At 40.4% G+C, this 25,191-nt stretch overlaps 3 protein-coding genes across 8 annotated transcripts in view; 1 reads left to right on the top strand and 2 right to left on the bottom strand.

Annotated features, from left to right (window-relative positions):
* The window catches only part of LOC108716024 (saxiphilin), a 36,971-nt gene extending 30,825 nt beyond the window's left edge, over nucleotides 1-6,146 (bottom strand). The window contains exon 1 of the mRNA XM_041566559.1: nucleotides 6,041-6,146. The gene's annotated coding sequence lies outside the window, so the exon portion shown is untranslated. The remainder of the gene's footprint in view (nucleotides 1-6,040) is intronic.
* pisd.L (phosphatidylserine decarboxylase L homeolog) lies at nucleotides 6,060-24,247 on the top strand. 4 transcript variants are annotated; one of them, XM_018248066.2, is made up of 8 exons: nucleotides 6,060-6,271; nucleotides 6,531-6,583; nucleotides 9,725-9,900; nucleotides 16,464-16,700; nucleotides 16,861-16,996; nucleotides 17,141-17,275; nucleotides 19,854-20,014; nucleotides 23,318-24,247. In XM_018248066.2, exons 1-8 carry the CDS (start codon nucleotides 6,222-6,224, stop codon nucleotides 23,540-23,542), a joined length of 1,173 nt encoding a protein of 390 aa, XP_018103555.1. In that variant the 5' UTR covers nucleotides 6,060-6,221; the 3' UTR covers nucleotides 23,543-24,247. The 4 variants fall into 4 exon arrangements, with proteins under 4 accessions (XP_018103555.1, XP_018103566.1, NP_001087912.1 ...); XM_018248077.2 differs by lacking the exons at nucleotides 6,060-6,271; nucleotides 6,531-6,583 and adding an exon at nucleotides 14,819-14,984 and having other exon boundaries at nucleotides 9,771-9,900; NM_001094443.1 differs by lacking the exons at nucleotides 6,060-6,271; nucleotides 6,531-6,583; nucleotides 9,725-9,900 and adding exons at nucleotides 13,805-14,056; nucleotides 14,819-14,984.
* The window catches only part of sfi1.L (SFI1 centrin binding protein L homeolog), a 38,189-nt gene continuing 37,194 nt past the window's right edge, over nucleotides 24,197-25,191 (bottom strand). For all 3 annotated transcript variants that reach the window (XM_041566548.1, XM_018261650.2, XM_018261633.2), the window contains exon 32: nucleotides 24,197-24,415. In XM_041566548.1, the coding sequence (XP_041422482.1) occupies nucleotides 24,302-24,415 (114 nt within the window). In that variant the 3' untranslated portion in view covers nucleotides 24,197-24,301. The remainder of the gene's footprint in view (nucleotides 24,416-25,191) is intronic.

Here is a 25,191-nt window from a genome sequence, read left to right as displayed (position 1 = left end):
TCTGTAGTTGTGAATTTCTTCTTTTCGGTCTTACAGAAAAAGATGCAGGTGTCAGCCTTAAAGTAACATTTCAGTGTAAAAATTAAAACAGGGTAAATAGATAGGCTGTGCAAAATAAAAAATATTTCTAATATAGTTAGCCAAAAATGTAATCTAGAAAGGCTGGAGTGACTGGATGTCTAACATAACAGATAAGAACACAACTTCCTGCTTTTTTAACTCTCAAACTGAGTTAGTCAGTGACTTTAATGGGACTTAATTATTCAGTTAGTTTGCTTTTGATCCTTAGCATGCAGGTCAGATTCAAAATCAGACAATTATGACCCTTGTGCCCCCTCCCTCAAGTCACTGATTCAAAGTTTGTTAAAGGAGAACTGAACCCCCCTAAAGAGAAAAGCCTCAGTAGCACTTTGGAGCTTGTGGGCGCTATCTTCGGTTATATTTGGATTCTCTTCCTTCCCTTCAGCAAATTATGGAGCTCTCCTGTGCATACACAGTTGGTGCGAATACCAGACTGGCTCCAAAATAGCCTAGTGTTGGCTGAAGATGTGGAAATTGGAGCCTGTGAGCTCCGCTGTGCTATGCTGCATGGATAAGTCAACGTGAAATTTAGGGACACTTTTTGCAGTAATGGACTATGCCGGGAGGAATCAAGGAGGGGGACATTGGAGGGTAGTTGATGGGGCTATGCTCTTTAGGGTGGTTTCGTTCTCCTTTAAGGAGTGAACCACATCTGAAAACACAACAGGACAACACAGAATTCAGACTGCCAGAGACATTTCTCCCAAAGGTGGTGTCTTCCTGTCATGCCAGTAAAGTAGCAATCGTGCCTGTCTTTTTTCTTAATCCCTGTACTGAAGAGGTGAGGAAGTGGCATGATTTACAATCTGGAGAGATGCATATCTACATAAAAAAATATAAAGGAACAATTGAAATGTGGGATAGTTTCCACTTGCTGTTTAAAGGCTCTTCCAATGGGTGCCAAGCTTCATAACATACAAAAGGGTATAAAAAGGTTCATCAGTACTTTACAGGCTCCTCCCATTAAGACTCACTTCACTAGGGCTATGGCAGCTTCTTGGGTGTTCAAGACCAAAGCCAGGCCACAGGAATCCCCAATGCTGCATTTTGGTTTTCTATTGTTTTAACAAAATGAATTCAGCAATCTCCAATCCAAATGTCTCATTACTCTAGGGCAGTGATCCCCAATCAGTAGCTCATGAGCAACATGTTGCTCACCAATCCCTTGGATGTTGCCCTCAGTGGCCTCAAAGCAGGTGTTTGTTTTCGAATTCCCAGCTTGAAAGCAAGTTTTAATAAAAACTTAGTTTGCATAAAAACTAAGTATGCTACCAAGTAGAGTCTCCTGTAGGCTGCCAGTCCATATAAGGGCTACCAAATGGCCAATCACAGCCCTTATATGGCACTGCAAGGGACTTTTTCATGCTTGTGTTGCTCCCCAACTCTTTTTACATTTAAATGTGGCTCACAGGTAAAAAAGGTTGGGGACCCCTGCTCTAGAGTATTTCTCATTAGTGACAACTGACATGTGGAAGGACAGTAAAAGGGAGAATATTTTAAGACTGCAGCATGGCAGTGGGCATCCCTGTTGTCTAATATTTCTAAGCTTGGACTGTAAAAGAGATAAGGTAAGCAGCAGGGAAGTTTCTTTTGTATTGTCATTCCACAATATACAGGGGGTTTAAACCATTCATGCCCACTACCATGCTACAGTCCAGAAAAAGAACATTACAGTAGGTCTGCTAGAATTTTCCCTTATAATTACAAGCAACAAAGCTAATACATGTGGAGCAGGGATGGGCACACTAAGGCTAGGCCCAGTGGACACTTATGAATGTGGATTCTCCACAGGAGGAAAATCCGCTGCCCTGCTGCTCCCCTTGTTTCCCAGCTGCCCCAGTCATGTAACTTGTGCTTTGATAAACTTCAGTCATTCTTTACTGCTGTACTGCAAGTTGGAGTGATATCACCCCCCTCCCAGTAGCCTAACAACAGAACAATGGGAAGGTAACCAGATAACAGCTCCCTAACTCAAGATAACAGCTCCTTGTGACACATTCAGTTATATAGAAACAACAGCTTTCCAGAGTAGGAGAAACAACAGCCTTCCAGAAAGCAGTTCCATCCTAAAATGCTGGCCTTAGATGGCTGCCTACACACCAATATTACAACTAAAAAAATACACTTGCTGGTTCAGGAATTAAATTTTATATTGTAGAGTGAATTATTTGCAGTGTAATTTAGAAATAAAAACAGCATCATAAAAATCATGTCAGAATCCACGAGGTGGTAATTTGTTTGCTGCTGTTATCCTCTGGGTGGCAGTAGTACACAAAACAACACATTACCATGATTCAAGAGAAAGAATAATTTACCATCATATTCACCTTCCAAACATTTGTTTTCTTCAGTTTAGATTGTTCACCAGCAATACAAACTTTTTTCAATTGCTTTCCATCTTTTATTTTTTTACCGTTTTTCCAAAATTGAAGTCTAAAGTATAGTGTTCCTGTATCTGGTGTTTCAGTCTGGCAGCTCAGTGATCCATCAGTGTATATGAAAAAGAGCTGATCTTCCCCACAGGAACAGATAACATTTACCCCCAATCTTGAAAACCTTACTGGTGTAAATTCATACATGCCTTTATTGCTCATACATGAAGAGTTGACTGGTGTACAGGTGCTGAGCCATTGGTGTTGGTGCACCTGTACCAGCCCTTATGATTTTTTTTGTATTTGGTGACCTCTGTTTCTTCCTCTTCAAATTAGCACATAGTGTCAGTCAGCTGGCACTAGGATTGCCACCTTTTGCATAAAAAAAATTCCGGCTGGTGGGTACAAAAAGGGTGTGTGGTGTGATGTCAAAGGGGGCGTGGTTGTGTCGCTAATGGGCGGGGCCACGGCGCGGCCAGGACGAGAACCGAAGGACAAGGTAAGTTTACAGGGGATTGGGGGCGAGCTGAGGGGGTCTTTTTAAGGGTATTACAAATTTACCGGCAGCTACATTGCCAATAAATTTGTAATACCGACCCCGGCCTTGCCAGGTGTTTTACCGACTAGGCCGGTAAAATACTGGCTGGGTGGCAACCCTAGCTGGCACCCACGTCACTATACACATCGTTTCCCTGGTTAAACATCTCCATGCTACATTACGGTAGCCCCTCAATAGTGTAGCCCATCTGGGGGTTAGAGTGAAGAGCCCTTAAGCTGGCCATAGATGTTGAGATTTTTAAAAGATCAGATCCTGATCGTGAGACCACGATCTTCTCAGAACGATCGTACGATCTTACCATCAACTAAAAAGACCAATTTGCCAGGAAAACAAAGGGGAGCTGTCTGCTTGGCCCTGCAAACATAGGTAGATTGCACTGGGGCCGACAAAGATTTTTTTGACCTGGCCGATCAATTTCCTGACAGATGTTGGCCGAAAAATCGTAAGATGTACGATCGTTCAAATCCCACTAACCACACGATAATTTCGAAGGATCGGTCGGGCTTCCCTAAAATCGGTCGTTCGGCAAGAAGAATCGTCGCGTCTATGGGGAGCTTTACTGCTTATATCACTACCACACTGCTCATCTAATGCGATGGCATTAACCTTCCAAAATCAAGGGGTAAATTTTGACATCGGAGGTGCACTTAAAGCGTCACCATCACCCCTTGGTATCAGCCATTTCTCGTTAAGACTATCATCTGGTCTGTCACCCACATGAATGTTCAGCTCAGCAGTCCTCACCTACTGCTGGGCTATATTTTGTAAATGACAGAATTCTCTTTATACAGGAAGCATCAGCATGAAGCATTAATCTATAGAGAGGAGTATGCTAGTTGAAGCATTATTATCCCCTTGTATCAACTGCTGTAATCTAAGGAGGAAAAAGTTACCTAGTACATTTGTAAAATAAAATATAACTTCCAGATCTCAAAGAAAGAAATGCATTAATGAATGAAGGAAATTACAAAGCAAAATTACCAGTAGAGTCTTCTAGTTCAACCTCCCTCACTGCAGCAGATTAGAAAAAGTGAGACGTAGGGAGTATCTTGTTAAGTCCCTTCGTGGTCAAAGTCTCTAGGTTGAACATCAATTAGTAACAACAAATTGCAGTTGCCCCCTTCTCCTGAGGGGTGCTGCTACACAGTCAATGATCATATGTCTGAATTGTAGTTGTGTGTGTTTTAAGTTTAACAAATGTTTAGCCACAGGTTGGTTGGCCGCCTTTCCTGTGATCCAGGGCCGATTCAGCACTCCATTTATTTTGAAACAAGGGGTAAATATACCTAAAGATGAATATCATGGTATGATCTGTTTTTATATGGCCGTTGTAACCCTATTAAGAAATGCTTTGTTATATCTAGAATTTATCTGATGGTACATTGGTTGTGATGGTATGAGAATGACATAATAGAACAGTGGGTGAGACAGTACCAGGTCTGGACTGGGAGTCAAAATAGGCTCTGGCATTTCAAGTACACAGAGCACCAATCAGCCTCTCACCAGACTACTAAATAGTTATTTTCTATGACAACTTACAGCAGTGGTCCCCAACCAGTAGCTCGCGAGCAACATGTTGCTCTCCAACCCCTTGGATGTTGCTCTCAGGGTCCTTAAAGCAGGTGCTTATTTTTTTAATTCCAAGCTTGAAAGCAAGTTCTGGTTGCATAAAAACTAAGTATAGTGCCAAGTAGAGCCTCCTGTGGGCTACTAGTCCACATAGGGGCTACCAAATAGCCAATCACAGCCCTTATTGTGCACCCCAAGGGACTTTTTTATGCTTGTGTTGCTCCCCAACTCTTTTTACATTTGAATGTGGCTCACAGGTAAAAAACGTTGGGGACCCCTGACTTACAGCAACCCCTCTGGCATTTTCCAGAATACATAGACTGCCATTTGGCAATGATGCAGTAACGTAATTGTGCCATGCCCCCCCCCTCCGGACGCCTTTGCATCGGCGTGAGGGTCTGGAGGGTCTCAAGGGGGTGTGGTCCTGGGTGCGATCTGCACCCCCGGTAGTTATGCCCCTGGAATGACGGCAGCACTACTGTGTTTGATGCTTTTTTCTAACAATCCCCTGCCTGCTGTGACTAGATAGCTGTGGGCACGCAATACCAGTAGTACAACAGCCCACTCCATGGAGCCAGGGCCGGATTTAGATAGTGGGTGCCCCTAGGCCCACTGCCGTTAGTAACACCTGTCCCCTCCCCTTTATTCATGCAAATTTTCATCATCTGGACCAGAGTAATGGGGATTGGTGCACAGGAAATTTTAAAAACTTATTGTATCTCCAGCGCATCCCCAGTGATTTTGAACCAATGTGGGTGTGGTTGGTAGGGTGGCAACTAGGGTTGCCACCTTTCCTTGTGGCTCCAGCCGGACAGGGGGCGTTCCCGTGACGTCAGTGGGCGTTCCCGTGACGTCACGGGGCGGAGCTATGACGTCGCGATCGCCGATTGGGCGATCGCGGCGTCAATCAAGCTAATCCCGCCCGGTTTTCCTTATTTGGAAAACCGGGCAGGAAGCATTGAACCGGGCAGCCCTTCAAAATACCGGGCTGTCCGGTTCAAAACCGGACAGGTGGCAACCCTAGTGGCAACCCTAGTGGTTGGGCAGCATGCCACCCCCCCCTAAAGTCCTGCTGCCCTAGGCTCAGGCCTGCATGGCCTTTTCATAAATCTGGACCTGCATGGGGTCTGCTTCCTCTATAGTTACACCACTGGTTATGTCACTGCACATAATTGCCACAGGTTTTTAGTTTGAATAGCATAATTACCAAGCAATGTCTTTTGAAAGAGGCATGTCAGATATGAAAGTATGCCAGTTTACCCTGCAAGAAATATCACATGAACATATTTCTACAGGACTCTATGGACTGGCTACTATCATATGACAAGCAGGGTTACCAAATCCCTTGGAAATTCAAGAAAATCCAGCAAGGCAGCTCACTGGTTGCAATTTCATTTAAATCCAATCAATGCAGCTGTGCGGCATGCCTTTATCAGAGGTGCCCTTGAGGTGACTGTACCTGATTAGCTCACACTAGAGCCTGGATTTTAGCTATTCCATGTTGCCATAGTAACGCGACGTCCCGTGCAGCAAGTCATCTGACCGCGTTTCAGGGCGAGTCCTCCAAACTGGCTCGTTGATTGGTTCGCTTCTGGGCGCACATTAATTGCATAATAATTCTTGTCTGTCAAACTTCGAAGATGGCGGCGCTCATGTGGAGGCCGTGTGGTAGTCAGCAACAATGGACCAGGTACTTCTTACAGTTAATAAAAAAACACTCTATTGTCACTGTGTACAGTAGAACAGCCTTGGGTTTTCTTAGTCAGGCTTAGTGATTGTAGAGGCGACACACGTGTTGGTCCAGTATATAATTTACATCTAGTGGTATGAAATGATAAGTGAGTGGTAGTACGACAGTCACACAATCGGGCGGCTATCAGCAGCAGCAGCAGCATTTAACTGTTTGAAACTTAGAGTCATTATTACAACATATTCTGTTTTGATTCCAGACTCGTTGGATGTGCGTCTGTAAGGAATATCCGAGTGAGGAGTCTTCGTACAAGTAAGTCTTTACTGCTGTTATAAAGGACATTTTGGAAAGTGCTGGACAATTCCACCATGTTATAAAGGTGATGTGGAAAATGTTTTCTCACAAGAGAAACTGACAGCAAAAACGTAATCACTACAAACCTGTCAGTTACAGTGAAGTGTTCATTTTCTGCACTGGTGTCATAAAATTATTAAAAGCTGTAGGTTACCCATGACATGCTAAATATTTATACAGTTGTGCTGGTAAAGTGATACTGACAGTTTTAGACTTAAAGGAATGGTATCACCAAAAATAAAAGTCTATCAAAGTAATTGCAATTAGGGTTGCCAACCCGACTGGTATTTTACCGGCCTAGCTGGTAAAACACCTGCCGAGGCCAGTATTACAAATTTACCGGCAATTTAATTGCTGGTAAATTAGTAATACCCTTTAAAAAGCCCTTGGCCCGCCCCCAATTCATTTATAACTTACTGGGTTTTTTTTTCAGCCTTCTGGGCATCTCACGATTTGTCTCTGCCCCTTTTTTGTGGCACGGTCTGTGCCTCCGCCCCTTTTGTGTCATGGACTGACCCCCCCCCCACGACCAGTAATACCTTTCAGAAAAGGTGGCAACCAGGCCCGCACTGGCAATCTGTGGGTTCTGGCAAATGCCAGAGGGGCTGCTATAAGGTGCCATAGAAAGTCAGTATTTAGTGGGCTGGTGGGGGCTGGTTGGGCCTCTGTGTACCTGAAATGCCAGGGCCTAATTTAATTCTCAGTCCGGACCTGGTGGCAACCCTTATTGCAATATAATACACAAAAGCCATGAATATCCTGTAAATTATATCCTTATAAACGGTGAGTAGTGATGTCATCAGTTATAAACGGTGAGTAGTGATGTCATTTCTGTCACATGACTCACTAAAATTTGTGTATTATAATAAATAAAGTACCCCCAGTTGTAAAATATGAGGATATTAGAAGTTACCTCGGAGTTCCATGACCTGTATAAAAACACTCGGCCTTCGGCCTCGTGTTTTTATATGGTCATGAAACTCCTCGGTAACTTATAATATCCTTATATTTTACAAGAGGGGGTACTTTATTCACTATATATTGAACGGTTACCCTACACCAGTAAATGTTCTGTGTTTGCTTCAGACACATTATTATAGTTTATATAAACAAACTGCTGTGTAGCCAAAGGGGCAGCCATTTAAGCTGGAAAAAAGGATAAAATGCACAGGTTACCTAGCAGATAACAAATAAGCCCGGTAAAACACCATTCTATTCTACAGGGCTTATCTGTTATTTGCTATGTAACCTGTGCCTTTTTTCCCAGCTTGAATGGCTGCCCCCATAGTGCCCAATACAACCCAATCTGGCATATAGAGCAGGTCGCTGATAACACATGTAGTTAGGAAAGATATTGGGGTTTTGGATAAAATGAATTGCATTTCCTATGAGAGACAAGAGAACATACAGTTTTTAACATGCCCTTAAACATGCGAATAGGAGTGATGTATGCTTGATGAAGAATAAGCATCTGTGTAAATCTACTCCTTACATTAAAGGAAACTAGACTAGGGCTTCCAACTCCTTCTCCCATTCCTCATCCTCAAGATTAGGGATATTTACCTCTAGGGTTACTAGGATATGCCAGTATATTTAGATGCCTAAAAAATATGGGTTGAAATGTTCTAATCTGAATTCATTACTAACTAGCCTTGTATCTGGATTTTTAAATTATCTGTATACTGTATATTGTAAGTCAGTCTCTAAGCTTGGGTAACGGAGAGCAGCACAGAGCATTTGCAGGGAATTGCCAGAATAGAAGATGTGGAAATACTTGGGACCATCTTTGGATTGACAGATCTTCACTGCTAAAAGACTGGGGTTGCCTTGGGTTGGCACGGAAGCCCTGAACGTCTTTGTTCTTTAGTTAGCTTTAGTTCTAATTTAATTGATGTTATATTCACCTGCATTGTTTGTGCTTTTTTTGTTTTTTTTATCATCACCAACAATTTTTTTATGCATGCCTTCTATGGTTTATTGCACTTGTACAATTTAAACCTATATTTGTAAATGTTGCTATCTCTTTTCAACTACTCGGGCATCTGTTTGTGGGCAGCCATTTTTATTATTATTTAGCATAGCAGAATTACAATTAGGCAGTAAAAAATAATTTAGGCTGGAAACTTCATTTCCTCATGATTTATACAAGTTAATTTTAGTCCTATGGAATGTGTCTCTAATTCTGTATTATGGGCTGTATCCAATACAATTTTGTGTTTTATGTATTTATTTCTCTCAATTTTCCTACCTAAAAATTTAGCTTCTTGACACATCTTGTTTCTCTTCTGACTTCTCAACATGCTGTCATTAGCATTATATAATCATAGATAGAGAAACATGACAGACAGAGGTATTTATTGGTTTGGTTTTCCAGTGTTTATCTTACATCTGAAAAGTAAGATTATAAGGTTTAACACAAGAGATTTAGATTATGCCACGTGATGAAGATAATCTTAAAAGCACTTTTGTGCAGAAAATTATTTGAAAAAGAAAAGTATGTAGTGTAAATATCAGTATTTTCAATTTATGCTATAAATCAAAGAACACAAAGATAGAAGGGCACTTGTGGAAAATGACTGTGTTTGTAGGAATATTTCATATCTCAGGGTTAAAGGTCAGTCCTTAAAATCTTTGTACAAAACAAGGAATACATCTGTTGTCTCCTTTCACTAGTATTCCTACAAACAGCCTCAGAACCACAGGCACTGCCCTAACACTGGGAGATTTCATACATGAATCTCTAGTTTAGCCATGCTTAAAGGGATACTGACACCAGAAATTAAACCTATTTTTACATATATCCTAACGTTGTCTTTGCATAGTATTTATAGTTTTGCAAAAAAGGTTTTTTCCTGATGCTTTTACATTGCCTATCTGATCCCCAATTTTTCTGTACGAGGGGGCTGCCATATATGTGCAGCCGTAGTCCATTACTCTAACTGACAGGTTGAAAAGGAACAGTCAGGTTGAATTGCCTACATTGTTAGTCAGGCTTTGGGAGAGCTTTGTTACCAAAGATAGTTATTTATTCAAACCTAAAAAACTGTGAAAATCAATTTTTCTCTATGATATTTTTATAATTTCATCTTTCTTATGCAGATGGAAGAAAGTTACATGCTGCATCCACAAACCTGGCTGTCAAAGTCCGACCTCTCTACGTCTTACTCGGGACTGGTGGCGGCTATGCAGGCTACAAACAGTATGAAAGCTACAAGGATAGTCGTTTGGAGAAGTTGGGTATAGAGATACCCCCAAAACTGGCACAAACATGGGAGGTAGGAATTTTCATTCTTGTATTACCGGTAATTATTGTCACAAAATGTAAAATTGTGCGTTTGTGTGTTTGTTTACCTGAGTACAATGTCGGACTGGCCCACCGGGATACCAGGAAAACTCCCGGTGGGCCCAGGTGTCAGGGGGCCCTTGTGCTGCTAAAGATTTGGGCTATTTCATGGCCATTTCATATTTCTTTGAGAACAAAGAGGCTAAATAGATGGAATAATAGATTATAGTGTGTAGAGAATAGGAGAATAGAGGTTGAGTGAGGAGAAGAATAATAATAATAGTACTGAGAGTGAGCCCCTGGTCTATGGTTTTTGGGTGGGCCTATGGTCTAAGGTTTTTGGGTGGGCCCCTGGTGTCCCAGTCCGACACTGCCTGAGTATATTTTGGGTTACATGCTAATAAGCTAAATTTCATTTGGTCCTTCCAGATATAACATCCAAGAAGACTATTGAAATTCCAAGCACATGTACTTGGGTTTCCTTTTCTTTCTTAGTTATTGTGTATTGTTTCAAATATATTGCCTTCACTTTGACTCCTACATTAGTTTGGAAGACTCCTAAAGTTTTTCCTATATTTTTTTATTTCGTCAAAGAGCTCAAGTTTGAGGCTGAATTATTTTTTGCTTAGTTCTCTTGAATTAATGTTATTTACCGTCCAGCTGTTTGCCTTCAGTCTGGATGTAGCTGTCCATTGGACTCCATAAACATCTTTGTATAGCATTGTCATTTTAATAGCAAATGGCTCTCTAGCTCATGGTATGACATATAAACATCAAACTGTGTTTTAAAAAAAAAAAAAGTGCCACAGAGCTGGCCTTTTTTTTTTTTGAAGCAGAACTTGTCACATAATGAAAGCTGTGTTTTTTCTTAGCTGCTACTCTTAATTAATATCTGTTGTGTTGAGTATGCATGTCAGACTGGTTTTTCACATTTGATTTAATTTCATACAACTGAATACTGCTTCACTAAAAATCTTTGTTTAGAAAACACCCCAATTATCAGATGTTCCTGGGAAATGAAAGACATACCACTGTTATATTTTTTGTCGAAAGTGGAGTAAATTATTATGCAGGCTGAGAGGAGTTCCCAAACTTTTTCATATGACTGTATATATGAGATAGCAGTTGTTCTGAATTGTTCAATTTAAAATAGTATGTGAGTGCACAAGGGGCCACACTGCACATGTTCATAAACTTGCACTAAAATCGTGCAGCATATTCTAACACTACAGTTGGACAAATTGTCCCTCCAAAATGCCAAAATTGTCCTTCCTATTTGCACACTATCATTCAATGCAAATCCATTGATGTTACATAGTAACATAGTAAGTAAGGTTGAAAAAAGACACACGTCCATCAAGTTCAACCTTTGAACTCTATTTTAATCTGCCTAACTGGCAGTTGATTCAGAGGAAGGCAAAAGAACCCATCTGAAGCCTCTCCAATTTGCCTCAGAGGGGAAAAAATTCCTTCCTGACTCTAAAATGGCAATCGGACCAGTCCCTGGATCAACTTGTACTATGAGCTATCTTACATACCCCTGTATTCCTTCACTTGCTAAAAATCAATCCAACCCCTTCTTAAAGCTATCTAATGTATCAGCCTGATTTAGGGAGAGAATTCCACATCTTCACAGCTCTCACTGTAAAAAAAACCATTCCGAATATTTAGGCGGAACCTCTTTTCTTCTAATCGGAATGGGGGACCTTGTGTCGGCTGGTAAATGCAGCATTAGAGAGATTATGATATGATTAGTGCTGTGTGCCCCCTGCAAGTGTTCACTTGTGATTTTGTGTCAGCAGTTTGAATTATTTTTTATTTTATATAAAAAAAACATGTATGCATGGTACAGGTGGTTGAACAGAACATAAACAAACTAAGTTGTGTTTCTGAACTATGAAAAACGAATGCTCAGAACAGAAACTCAGAACAGGAAGTTGTATCCACACTGTAAAAGAGGTTTATCTAAGATTACTATATACAGGATTCACTAGAATATATGTCCCTTGGATTAAGATTTTACTACTTTTGCTTCCATGTGAAACAGCTCTGAAAGCTGCTATAAAGGAGCATCAAGGCCCACGTAAAGCTCTGTAAATGTGATACTCCCTTATACTAGATTCATCTGAGCTCACTATGTATTTAACAAAGGGCTTTCACAAATCTATTGCATCTGACACAGACAAGCCTTGTTGAATTCCTATGTTCAGCTTCTGTGACATTTGTCACCTTACAACTCTTTGACATTTCATGTACATTGCCTAATACATTTTGCATATATATGTGTGTGTGTAGAGAGAGAATATTTTCTTGCCTGCTAGTCCCTTTAAAGGGGATGTATAGCCATTACATTAAATACAGGGAGTCAGTTAGAATTGTTAAAAACAAGTACAGGTATGGGACCTGTTATCCAGAATGCTCGGGACCTGGGGTTTTCCAGATTACAGATCTTTCTGTAATTTGGATCTTCATACCTTAAGACTACTAGAAAATCATGTCATTAATAAACCAATAGGCTGGTCGTGCTTCCAATAAGCATTAATTATATCTTAGTTGGGATCAAGAACATGGTACTGTTTTATTATTACAGAGAAAAAGGAAATCATTTTTACAAAATGGGGTCTATGGGAGACAGCCTTTGCATAATTCGGAGCTTTCTGGATAATGGGTTTCCGCCCAGATAACGGATCCCATACCTGTACATTTCCAGTATACATGCATCTTTCTTGCTTTTGCAAAGAAAACGATTTGGTTTACCCCCATCACAGGCAGCCTCTGTCAGCCTCCGCTTTGGTTCTAAAGTGATCTGATCTGGTCTACTACTGCACAGTCACCCATGTGCAGTAGGAGCCAATCAGAAACAAATGTGATCTTCGCCGGATGCATCTTCTCTGTTTCATTATGCTGGCCATAAACGCAAATATCTGATCGTACGAATTGAGGATTTGTACGATTTTTGGACTTTGTGTGGAGAGTCCCGACATTTTTCGTCCGGCAGAGATCGGTCGTTTGGTCGATTGGACAGGTTAGAAAATTTCTGTCGGCTGCTGATAATATCTCTGCGTGTATTGCCGATCGTACGATTTTCAGTGGGAGACTGTCACTAGCTTTTGTCGGACTTAACTTTCATACGATTGCTGTCAGGGGCAGAACATCGGCTGATCTGTTCTTTTCTACTTTATTTGATCTGAATGGTTAGTGGCAGGTCGGGAGATGGGGAAGTCTGATCTTTTTTTGAGGAAATATTCTTTTCCAGTCCTTTTTGTTATTGACTGCTGTTTCTTCAGGTTGAGTAAATGTAATTGAGAAAAAGGATGCAATTCTGGTTTTATAGTTTTTTTAAGCCAGTGGAGATGCCAAAGTGGGATTGATAAACTGCATCTTTTCATTATTAGCATGGTTATGTATCATGATATGAAAATACTGGAAGAATATCTTTGTGTATAATTGTGTATATAAGAAGAAACCTTCTTATAATATATAATGGAAAACAGTATGTGTTTTATTTTAACAAACATCCCCTTGCACTAAAAACCTATCCACTCACAGGTATGTGTTACCGCTTCACTAGAATACAGGCACTGCTAAATAATAAATGCAATCGTAAGTTTGTTTTGGGGGAACCTCTTATGCTTCTTTCACCTTAATGCAAGTCTGACCAAAGATTTCTTGAAGACATTTGTAATGTGGAAAAAAGGAATGAAGCCTCTAATGAGCATCAAAAAGAATTCTGACACAATAGCACGGCTGTGCTGTTTAGAGAAGTGTATATAGATGAGGAATGAATGGCAGCATCCGGGATGATTTGGGAGGAGCGAAGTTGGAAACCTGCTTATCCCTGAGAATAGAAGAGCATTAGTCTGTGTCGTCACATCCTCCATTGGTGTAGGAGGCAACAGAGAGAGCGGCCTCAGACCTGATGATGTGCCTGTCACTGAGTAGCCAGCTGGCTCCTGACTTATACCTGAGGACATGGTGAGATGTCGGAAGCCTGCTCCCAAATCTACAACGCGCTGTAGCCTGCGCAAAGTGAAACTTCATGTTCGGAAAACAAGATCTGCCACTGCTAGCAGCTGGGCCAGAGAGCAGCAGCCGGATCAGTCGGAACCAGCAAAACCCGAAATTACCAACAGACGGACACGCTTCAGGTATCCTCACAATGCAGGTCAGCTGAGAAAGGGCAGTGAAAGGCGCAGCTAAGCTTTTGTTTGGCCTAATTAGGTGAAAGCTCCTTATGTGTTGAGCTGAATGTGCGGGGGAAGGGACAATGATGCTACTGTGCGGGCAGCCATGCAGAAAAGAAGCTGGCTCAGCATTTGCTGTATGAATAAGGCACCAAGGATGCAAGGAATGTGCCTCTGAAAAAAGAATGGATAGTGGAAGAGGCAGCTAGTCAGGGATTGGTCAGCAGCTGTCTGCAGAGAAGGGAGGGAGCAGAAGGAGGCCCTGAATCGTGGGTACCTCTTCTTCTGGGTTGCTGACAATGGGCAAGAGTCTGTTCTGAGGATTTTTGTTGTGTGGAAGTGCCAGTGCCAGCTGTCTGTAGAAACAACTGTTCCTCTGATGTAAGCCAGGACTTGGGGATGCAGGTTATGTGGGTTAGCATTCTATATAAATACCTATAATTCTACATCCTGCCATGCTTCTCTGAATCTGTGCCTGTTTGGTTTTATGTCCAATTCTGTGCCGTGCATTCATGGCAGGACTGCCTTTACAAAGAGAAACAATAGTTTTGTATGAGAAGAAATAAATCTTTGGGTCTTGAGTATGAGGTGATTTATTTTTGGCATGGAGCACATTCTATAACATTCTATTTTCAGTGGTAGAATATTGAAAGGAATTTGTGCAATAGCTAGAATGAAATTTGCTTAGTAAGTCAGGATCCTTTGACATTTGTATCTGATTCACAGGATACAGTTCCCCCAGCTGGCACTCAGAAGGAGGTTGGGGCAGCTGACCTGCATGTCTAGGTCCGCCCTGAAACTGCGCTCCTGGCCTCTCACAATCCTTTATTACCTTCTACCGTTCGCTGTACTTAAGCCCTTGGTGAGAGTGGGATGGCGCCCTACAAGCAGGGTAAGTGACCTGGCAGCTTCTCGCCTTAAGGGTAAGGCCACACTGGGTGTTTTGGGTAGATTTAGTCGCCTGGCGGCTAATCACCTCGTCTTTGCGGCGACCAATCTCCCCAAACGCCTTCCCTCACTCTGCGCCTGCTAAAATGAAAAAACACCGCCGCTAATCACACAAAGAGGTCCGTTTTCCTAAGTCGCCCGAAGTTGCCTCACGAGGAAACTTCAGACGACTTTGGAAAACGAATCGCCGCGTGTGATCAGCGCAGACGTTTTTTCATTTTAGCCGGGGCAGAGTGAGGGAAGGCGTTACCCTTAATGGATGCAAGTGCACTGTAGAATAATCTATATTTGTCCACAGTATTGAGGGGTAAACACTTTGATGGTGACTGCAAATGATCATGTAGTGGATGTGCTGGGACTGTACCTCTGTGCTACGGAGAATCATTTGGCTTTGTCATTATTAAGTCTGTGTGTGCCAGGCAATGTTTTGTGAGGAGAAGACGGTCCCTCTAACAGATGCTGGAGAGATTAGACATCAAATTCCCCTTCACAGTGTCCTCCATTCTCTGTGTGGAAAAGCTCATGATCACTGTGCTGATTATTATCTGGAAACCATTAAGAGACTGCAGCTCCTTCTGGAAAGCCTGATATCTACTGACACAGATTTTGTAAATGCTAATCTGTATGCCGGCGCTGTGTGCTGAGGAAAATACATGAAACCGTCAACAGCCCATTATGCTGTTCTGCTTTGAATTAAAGTTTCTTCCGTGTCCTATTCCAGCGAGCATTTCAAGCACTGTTTTTTGGGACTTCTATATCTTGAAAGTCACCATCTCTTGGTTTCAGGAGTCAGAACCAGGAGTGCAAAGTTTATAAACAGCCAGGCAGATACTGCTCTTAATAACAATGAATTTAACAACATTGAAAATATTTTTCTAATATATATAGGAAATATATATAGGAAAACAGTATGTGTTTTATTTTAACAAACATGAAGAAAAATCCCCTTGCACTAAAAACCTATTCATTCATACGTATATGTAACTGATTCGCTAGAATACAGGCACTGCTGAATAATGAATGCAATAGTAAGTTTGTTTTGGGGGAAGCTCTGCTTTATAGCAAATCCAACTGGTATTTTACATGTTGTGGGTTTCCCATCAAAACATTTAGGAATTCCTAGCTCACTTACATGTTAGTCTTGCTGAATCTTTAAGCTGCAGTGCACACAACAGTGTTTTGTTCTTATAACCTTTTGATTTATCTAACTGTTCTGTAAGCCATGCAAAAAGTTATTAATGCTGTTCTTTTATATAGGTGCAAATAATTATCTATTATTGTGTGTGTGTTTAGAAATAACCCAATATATACAACATTAAATGTAGTCTATTGTCTGCCAGAATATGGGAAAATGAAGTTATATATAAGATACAAGCAAGTTGTGTATGCTTTTAAACACTCCCATTGCTCCCTTTTCCTTTAGGTTGCTCTTTACAAAACAGTGCCAACGCGGCTGCTCTCCCGGGCATGGGGACGCCTGAATCAGGTGGAACTTCCAACGTGGCTAAGGAAACCAGTATACAGTCTATACATCTGGACATTTGGCGTGAACATGAAAGAGGCTGCAGTGGAAGATCTGCACCAGTACCGTAATCTCAGCGAGTTTTTCCGCAGGAAACTGAAGCCACAAGCACGGCCAGTCTGTGATTCCCATAGTGTGGTAGGTCAAGAGAGGGACACATGAGAATACACTGCTGCCATTTAGTATCAGCATTTCATGCACCGCATGTTTTGAAAATGTGGTGAAAATGCCATATTTGTTATTGTACCCATTGCAATGCACAGGTATCAGACTTATGCTGTATATTTCTGCTTCTCAGATCAGCCCCTCAGATGGTAAAATTCTGCACTTTGGTAGAGTGAAAAACTGTGAGGTGGAACAGGTGAAAGGTGTAACTTACTCTCTGGAATCCTTCCTGGGGCCACAAACCTGGACTGAAAACCAGCTCCAAAAGAGTAAGATCTGTAATATTATGTGGTGCTGGTGTGTTTAATTAAACTGGCAGATAATAATCTACATACATCCTTGTAAAATTCTGTGCTAACCAGATAAAAACTGCAGACTTTTTCACTAGAATTGACTGTGTGTTTTTTTTATAGCTTCCTTTCAAGACCAGCTGGTTACACAGGATGGAAATGAACTATATCACTGTGTCATTTACCTGGCTCCTGGGGACTATCATTGCTTTCACTCTCCCACAGACTGGAATGTGCATCACAGGAGACATTTCCCAGGTGTGTTCTGTTAAAGGTGGACTGCTGCCAATACAAATCCTCATCTTAACTGTCTCACTAGAGTAAGTGCCTGTGGAGGAATTTTCCACAGGCAGCAAACGGGAAGCTTTGTAAAGGCTACAAATTTACAGTTATTGCTTTTTATTGCTCATCTTTCTATTCAGGGCATCTCCTATTCATATTCCAGTCTCTTATTCATACTGATACATGGTTGGTAGGGTAATTTGGACCATAGCAACTGGAATTCTGAAATTGGAGATGCTGAATAATAAGCCAAATAACTCAAAAAACACATAAAAAAAATGAAAACCAATTGCAGATTGTCTCAGAATATCACTCACTACATCATACTAAAAGTTAATATAAAGGTAAACAGCCCCTTTGATATATTTTTTTGAGAATAAAGCATGGCCCAAATCATATAAGGATCTCTCTGCTTCCCCAAGAATACTGTTTTTAGTGTGACTAAGGCCTGTTATGTTCATTTCCCTTCATTCCATTGAGGTGGATTTGTCATGCATTCCCATGCAGGGGAACATGCAGTTTAAGCAGTCTATTCTGTTGAATTCAGTTACGTTCAGTGCTGCCCTGCAGCAGAGTGAGTACAAAGTCATTCAAAAGAAAAGGCTGCGTTTCTTTATGTGGTTTCTTGCAGAAGAACATATGAAGAATCCACCTAAACGAACAACATGAAGAAAAGCCCATGTATTTATATTTATATCATATTGGGTCATTTCTATTAACGGTGTATTGAACAGGGCTGCGATCCATTATCTGTAAACCTGTTATCCAGAAAGCTTTGAAATACGGAAAGGCCGTCTCCCATAGACTCCATTATAATCAAATAATCTAAATTTTTTAAAAATAGTTTCCTTTTTCTCCTGTAATAATAAAACAGTAGCTTGTACTTGACCCAAACTAAGATATAATGAATCCTTATTGGAAGCAAAACCAGCCGGTTTGTTTGATGTTTGAATGATTTTTTGGTAGACTTAAGGTATGAAGATCCAAATTACTGAAAGACCTGTTAATCGGTTAATAAAGTGGACTCAGATCACTCAAATGCACAAAAAACCCACTTCTATGTGTAAGAGACCTAAGGGAGATGCACAAAGCCACCAGACAAAAGATGTGTGAAAGAAGAGCTAGGGGAGGTCTTTAAATTAACTTTTAGTATGATGTAGAGCAGTGATCTCCAACCAGTGGCTCGTGAGCACCATGTTGCTCTCCAACCCCTTGGATGTTGCTCCTGGTGGCCTCAAACGAAGAGCTCGTTCTTGAATTACTGACTCGGAGGCAAGTTTTTGTTGCATAAAAACCACATATTCTGCTAAACAGAGCCTCAAGTAGGTTGACAGCCCACATAGGGAATACCAAATGGCCAATCACAGCACTTATTTGACACCGCAAGAATATTTTTCATGCTTGTGTTGCTCCCCAACTCATTTAACGTCTGAATGTTGCTCACGGGTTCAAAGGGTTGGGGATCCCTGATGTAGAGAGTGATATTCTGAGACAATTTGCAATTGGATTTTATTTTCTATTATTTAGGAGTTATTTAGCTTTTTATTCAGCAGTTCTCCAGTTTGCAATTTCAGCAATATGTTTGATAGAGGCCAAATGACCCTAGCTACCATGCACTAATTTGAATAAGAGACTGGAATATGAATAGGAGAGGGCCTGAATTTAAAGATAAGTAATAAAAAGTAGCAAAAAGAATACATTTGTAGCCTTACAGATCATTTGTTTTTAGATAGGGTCAGTGACCCCGTATTTGAAAGCTGGAAAGGCAGAAGTAGAAGGCAATTAATTTAAATCTATTAAAAAGAAAAAATTAAGGCCAATTGAAAAGTTACTTAAAATTAGCCATTCTATAACATATTAAAAAATACTCATCCCTTCAATTAAAGTGGACCCGTCACCCAGACATAAAAATCTGTATAATAAAAGTCCTTTTTAAATTAAACATGAAAGCCAATTTCTTTTTTTTTATTAAAGCATTCATAGCTGTTGTAAACTCATTTAAAAATCTCAGCTGTCAATCAAATATTGCCTATCCCGCCTCTATGCCTAGGCATAGAGGCGGGGCAAACAATTACTTTCACTTTCCATTCAGCACTTCCTAGATGTCACTGCTCTTCCTGCATTCCCCCAGTTCTCTTAACGATTTAATTGTGTAACCAGTACATGGGGATGGACATTGGGTCCCTGTCCCCTGGTGCACAAACAAGATTCTGAGATGATACAAGACTTGCCTTATTAACAGTGTCCACAAAATGGCTCCTTCCTGGTTACTATAATTATGAGTTCCCAGACTGATGGAAACAATATTCAAATAATTTATACAGTGTAATTAAAGTTCATTTTGCATTACTAACATGATAAAATAGGATTTGGAATAATTTTGTTTTGGTGACGGGTCCCCTTTAAAAAATAGTATGGTATGAAATGCATTGCAGAGTACTGCTGGAAGACATTACTGTTGTAGAAGATGTCTAGTGTTCAATTCAACCCCTCCCCCATATAATAAGGCTTTTGCTTTCCAAAATGTCATTAACTCTTAAACCTTGTGCTGCAGGATCTCTCATGTCTGTAAACCCGGGTGTGGCCAAATGGATTAAAGAACTATTTTGTTACAATGAGCGTGTTGTTCTCACTGGAGGCTGGAAGCATGGCTTCTTCTCCCTCACAGCTGTTGGAGCTACAAATGTCGGCTCTATCCAGATATATTTCGACAGGGTGAGTACTAGGAATAGCTTTACCTATCATACAACCGTTAACCGCTTGCAAAAATACTGTATGTGTCTATGGAAATATGTTTTGTAGCACCAAAAATAGATTTGTATTTGTTGCAGGTTCAATTAATGTAATGTGAATATTCTCGCAGGATCCACGTCCCTTTGGTGGTTAATAAAAAAGGCCTTAATTCTGTAGGGTTTCATTCTCTACTAATATAGTCAGCCTTCTCACAATGGAATCTGCTGGAAGAGAATGCCCTTCAGCCCCCGGCAGCAAATTCCACATTCTTAATGGCATCTTTGTGGAACAATAACCTTTGTTAGTTATAGTGATTGCACACATTACATACATTCTTACTACTCACACATCACTATGTATGAAATATAAAATAATTCCTTTCTAAATAAACTGGCTTGGTTTGGTCAATTCCCCTGTTGCTGTGTATGAATTCCAGCAGCTTTAAAGAGATCGCCTGACCCAATCCTCATAGTCGGGTATTCTTTGGTCTGAGCCTACACATGACATAGTAATAATCCACATCACTCTTTTATTCAGAAAGTTTTGTGTGAAGGAAGTGTTGCTTGTTTCTGAATAGTGGCTTTAATTCATATTTCAAGTACAGGTATGGGATCCGTTATTCAGAAAGCTCCGAATTACAGAATGGCCGTCTCCCATAAACTCCATTTTATCCAAATAATACAAATTTTTAAAAATGATTTCCCTTTTCTCTGTAATAATAAAAGAATATCTTGTACTTGATCCAAACTAAGATATAATTAATCCTTATTGGAAGCAAAACCAGCCTATTGGATTTATTTAATGTTTACATGATTTTCAAGTAGACTTAAGGTATGAAAATCCATATTACGGTAAGATCTCTTATCCGGAAACCCCATAGGTCCTGAGCTTTCTGGATAATAGGTCCCATACCCATACAGAGTATATTGCTATTCATCTCGGGCAATAAAACATCAGTGTGATTGTTCATTATGCTGAGCTCTGCTGTAATTGCGAAAAGGATATTACCCCATTTTTTTTTTCAAACTCCCCCCCCCTCCCTGTGTGTGTCATACTCTGCCTGCCCTATGCTCCCTGTATGTGCCATACTCTGCCTGTCCTATGATTCCTGTGTGTGCCATACTCTGCTTGTCCTATGCTCCTTGTGTGTGTGCCATACTCTGCCTGCCCTATGATTCCGGTGTGTGCCATACTCTGCCTGCCCTATGATTCCTCTGTGTGCCATACTCTGCCTGCCATATGCTCCCTGTGTGTGCCATACTCTGCCTGCCCTATGATTCCTGTGTGTGCGCCATACTCTGCCTGCTCTATGCTCCCTGTGTGTGCAATGGGATGTTGGTTTAGGAAGTTTGCAGCATTGTAGGGATGCCTTTATTAGCAGGAGCAACTACATTTAAAGAACATCCATGTGTCATTAAAATTACATAGGGATAGGGAACATATCCACCTGAATATTCTAGTTATACTTCCAGTAAAATGGTTCAACATAGGTTCACTATGATATGTGATACTATAGCCTGATATACCTTACATTACAGGTATGTATGTTACTATGTTTCCTATCAATATATCTTCTCTATCATAATGATTATGTTGTTAAATCTGTTTAATGGGCACAGAATGAACACCTGTATGGCTCTTTCAGTCGATCTGTTCATTTCTGCTGATGCAAAAAGGTTGTACCTAACATACTGGCAAATACAGATTTCCATGTCCTAACAAAAGCAAAAAATTATATTTTGCCCAATGAAAGAAAGTAATTCTCAGCAAATACATTCATTCCACCTTTGAGTGGTTTTCAAGTTATTGGTACGTTAGTGCTACTGAAAGCAGCGTCTGTCAGTCTATTATCGGTTGGCTGATTAACAAAACTCTGAGGAAACATGATCTGATTTGTGCTAATTTGGGTTAAAAAGCAGAAAAAGGAGAGAAAAATACTGCTTTCAAATTGCAGTTACATTCATTAATCCTTATATAAAACCACTTAAGGTTAAAGTTTATTATTCCATTATGTCATTAGGCAGTATGTTATGTTTGGATACATTCCCTTTTCATTTCTAATGATTGTGACTGTGAAATGCATTCAAATACATTGTGATTTCTAAGTTTGGCTGGTTAAAGCATAAAGAAAGTGCTATTCACTGAGGGGTGTCCATTTATTAGGCCTCCAGTAGTCACAGCCCTAGGCCAGTTGTTTTCTGAAAACCACTAGCTTGGGGTACTTTTCTTGTAGCACCACTCCATCACCTTCTATTGTTTCCTAAAGATTCATTGTGGTGGTTCTGGACTGAATGTGCCAGAATCTGCATTTTTCCTTTGGATTCACCTGTTCAAGTTACTATAATATACTTGCTGGATATTAATAATACATTCAGAGTTATATGCAACATGTCCATTTTATAGATGTGCATTAGTGATGTGTGATTCAGGAAAAAATCAACCCACACCGAACACTAACCTGCAAAACCTTAAAGGAACAGTTCAGTGTAAAAATAAAAACTGCATAAAGTGTAAAAATAAAAACTGCATAAAAAAAATTTCTAATATAGTCAGTTAGGCAAACATTTTATGTATACAGGCTGGAGTGACTGGAGGTGTAACATAATAGCCAGAAAACTACTTCCTGTTTTGCAGCTCTAACTCTGAGTTAGTCAGTGACTTGAAGGAGGCCCACATGGGACATAACTGTTCAGTGAGTTTGCAATTGATCCTCATCATACAGCTCAGTGGAAACCAAGAGAGCTGCAAAGCAGGAAATAGTGTTCTGTTATGTTAGACATCCGCTCACACCAGCCTCTATACATTGATACCTGGCCCCCCGGGAGTTGGTATCCCGGTGGGCCAGTCCGAGACTGAGCCGAACCCGCTGGTCACACCGTGGTTAGTGTTTTTAGCAGCACATCTTCCTTCCAAAGCATCTGGGGAATATTAGCAACTATTGTATCAATTCTAACAACTGCCTTTAATGATACTCAGGGATTCTGCTCAGCAGGGAAAATATATAAATGTATCAACTAATGTTTATAGAGTCGGTGACCCCACCCCTCCCTGAGCTGCATTTGACACAAAAAGGTGAAAAATGTAACTTTACACTTCTGTATTCAAAAATACTGTCACAAATATTAAAGTGATTAAATGAAAAAAGTTTAGTTCTGGGAAACTTTCCAAACACAACTGAACTGAAAAAAAGTGTTGGAAGGTGAACAACCCCTTTAACAAAAGTGTTGGTTCTATTTAGAACGGGATACTCTGTTATTAACTAAGATCTTTTGATTTGTCTTTTAGGATCTGCAGACAAACAGTCCTCGATACAGCAAAGGTTCTTACAATGATCTAAGCTACATAACGAACAATAACCAAGATGGCATTGTTATGAGGAAGGGAGACCAGCTAGGAGAATTCAACCTTGGTTCCACCATAGTCCTTATTTTTGAGGCACCAAAAGATTTCAACTTTAACTTGAAGCCTGGACAGAAGATTCACTTTGGGGAAGCTGTAGGATCCCTGTAGCAAGAATCCAACATTTTCCCGTAAAGATGGTTACAACAAGGAAGGATCATATGTGTAGAATTGTGGTGCTAGAAGACTCACATTAGTGTCTCTATGCCAGCGAAACCATATGATTATGCACCTTAAGGACAAATAGAGGGCAGTCATGCAGATTATAGCCACTGCCACGCACCAGCCTTGTTACTGTCCCACACAGCACTTACTTTACTGATTCTTTTCCCATGGTCACTTGGTGTGGGTTACTTCTCTGAAGTGATTGTTTCAGGGCTTTCATTTAATCACTTGAACTTTTTTTTTTTTTTGTGGGAACAATCATTAATTTATAATTTGATAAATACATAATTGGTTCCTTTAGAGGAGATCATCCAAATCATAGAAAGCTACATGCTGAAAGAAAACTGCCAACCTCAGGGAAGTGCTTTGCCTAAGGCAGCCATTAGGTCAGTGATGAGAGGACTGACACAAAGCTGGAATGAGGGAGAAAGTTGCTGTGGAGCTGCTGCTTGTGATTGCTTGCTATGAAGGATTGTGGTCTCAGCACTGTGGATTCTGACCAGGACCATTCTGATTTCAGCCTACAAAGTGTAACCTTGCCTGGGGCAGCTCTAGCACATATTTTTTTTGTACATCTGAGAAGGAGCGTTATTTCATTAATACATTAACCCATTTAATAGCTGACATTTTGAAATAAAATGGATAAACTAAGCAGCCTTTGTGATTTTATAGAGATCTCTATTCTAGAAAAGCATATGTAGAAAATTATAACAAGGAGTCCATTGAAGCTCTGATCTCCTGAAGGCGGCTTATATAAATCTGCATTCGTCTCTTGTCTGTGCTCAGCAGCTGCGAGCGGTTTTCAATCGTCACTTTGAGCTGAGGGAAGCAAAAAGCCAAAAAAGTCAGACAGTTGTTTTGTGCAGCCTCTGTCCTTAAAGGAGCAGTAACGTCAATTTTTTTTTAAAATTTGTTTGTATAGAAAGAAAAAAAAAACAAAAAACACAAAGCCATATGTAACTTTAAAATCTCAGTCTTTTAAAAAATAACTTGCCGAAACTCAGCTTCAGAAAAGGCAACAGGGCGATGATCCATAGTGCGGCGCTCCATTCCTCCTGCCTGGATATCTCCTATAGAAGGCAGGGAGGAGAAATCGAGCACCGCACGATGGATCATCACCCTGTGGCCTTTTCTGAAGAGGAGCGCAAGCAGAGTTTGGGTAAGTTATTTTTTGATAAAGACTTTGCGATTTTAAATTCACATATGTCTTGGTGTTTTGTTTTTTTTTTTTGTTCTATACAATTTTTTGGGAAAAATTTACATTACTGGTCCTTTAATGCTCATCTCTGGTCAGCAATAGTTGTGTTCTCTAGAATAACTGCTTATGGTACAGGTAAGGGATCCGTTATCCAGAAAGCTCTGAATTGTGGGAAGGCTCCATTTTAATTAAATAATTCAATTTTTTTTAAATCATTTTCTTTTTCTCTGTAGTAACAAAACAGTATCTTGCAATGAGATGAAATTAGGGAAAGACCCCTGATCTTGAAACCCTGAGGTCCTGAGCATTCTGGATAACAGGTCCCATACCTGTATTACATTTCATTTGTTATCAAATGAACTTGCTCTTTTCTCCTCATTGCATTTTAAAAAAGCCA

Source organism: Xenopus laevis, chromosome 1L (genome assembly GCF_017654675.1).
Source record: "Xenopus laevis strain J_2021 chromosome 1L, Xenopus_laevis_v10.1, whole genome shotgun sequence".
Classification (NCBI taxonomy): Eukaryota; Metazoa; Chordata; class Amphibia; order Anura; family Pipidae; genus Xenopus; species Xenopus laevis.
Note: the sequence above shows the minus strand (reverse complement) of the source record. Positions and strands in the feature narration are given on the sequence as shown.

Excerpts from the sequence above, each read along its gene's own strand:
- pisd.L (NM_001094443.1), top strand. The coding sequence starts at position 13,881 with ATGGTGAGATGTCGGAAGCCTGCTCCCAAATCTACAACGCGCTGTAGC. Across the intron at positions 14,985-16,463 it reads GATGGCGCCCTACAAGCAGG|GTTGCTCTTTACAAAACAGT; the intron begins GTAAGTGACCTG and ends CTTTTCCTTTAG. Across the intron at positions 20,015-23,317 it reads TCCAGATATATTTCGACAGG|GATCTGCAGACAAACAGTCC; the intron begins GTGAGTACTAGG and ends TTTGTCTTTTAG.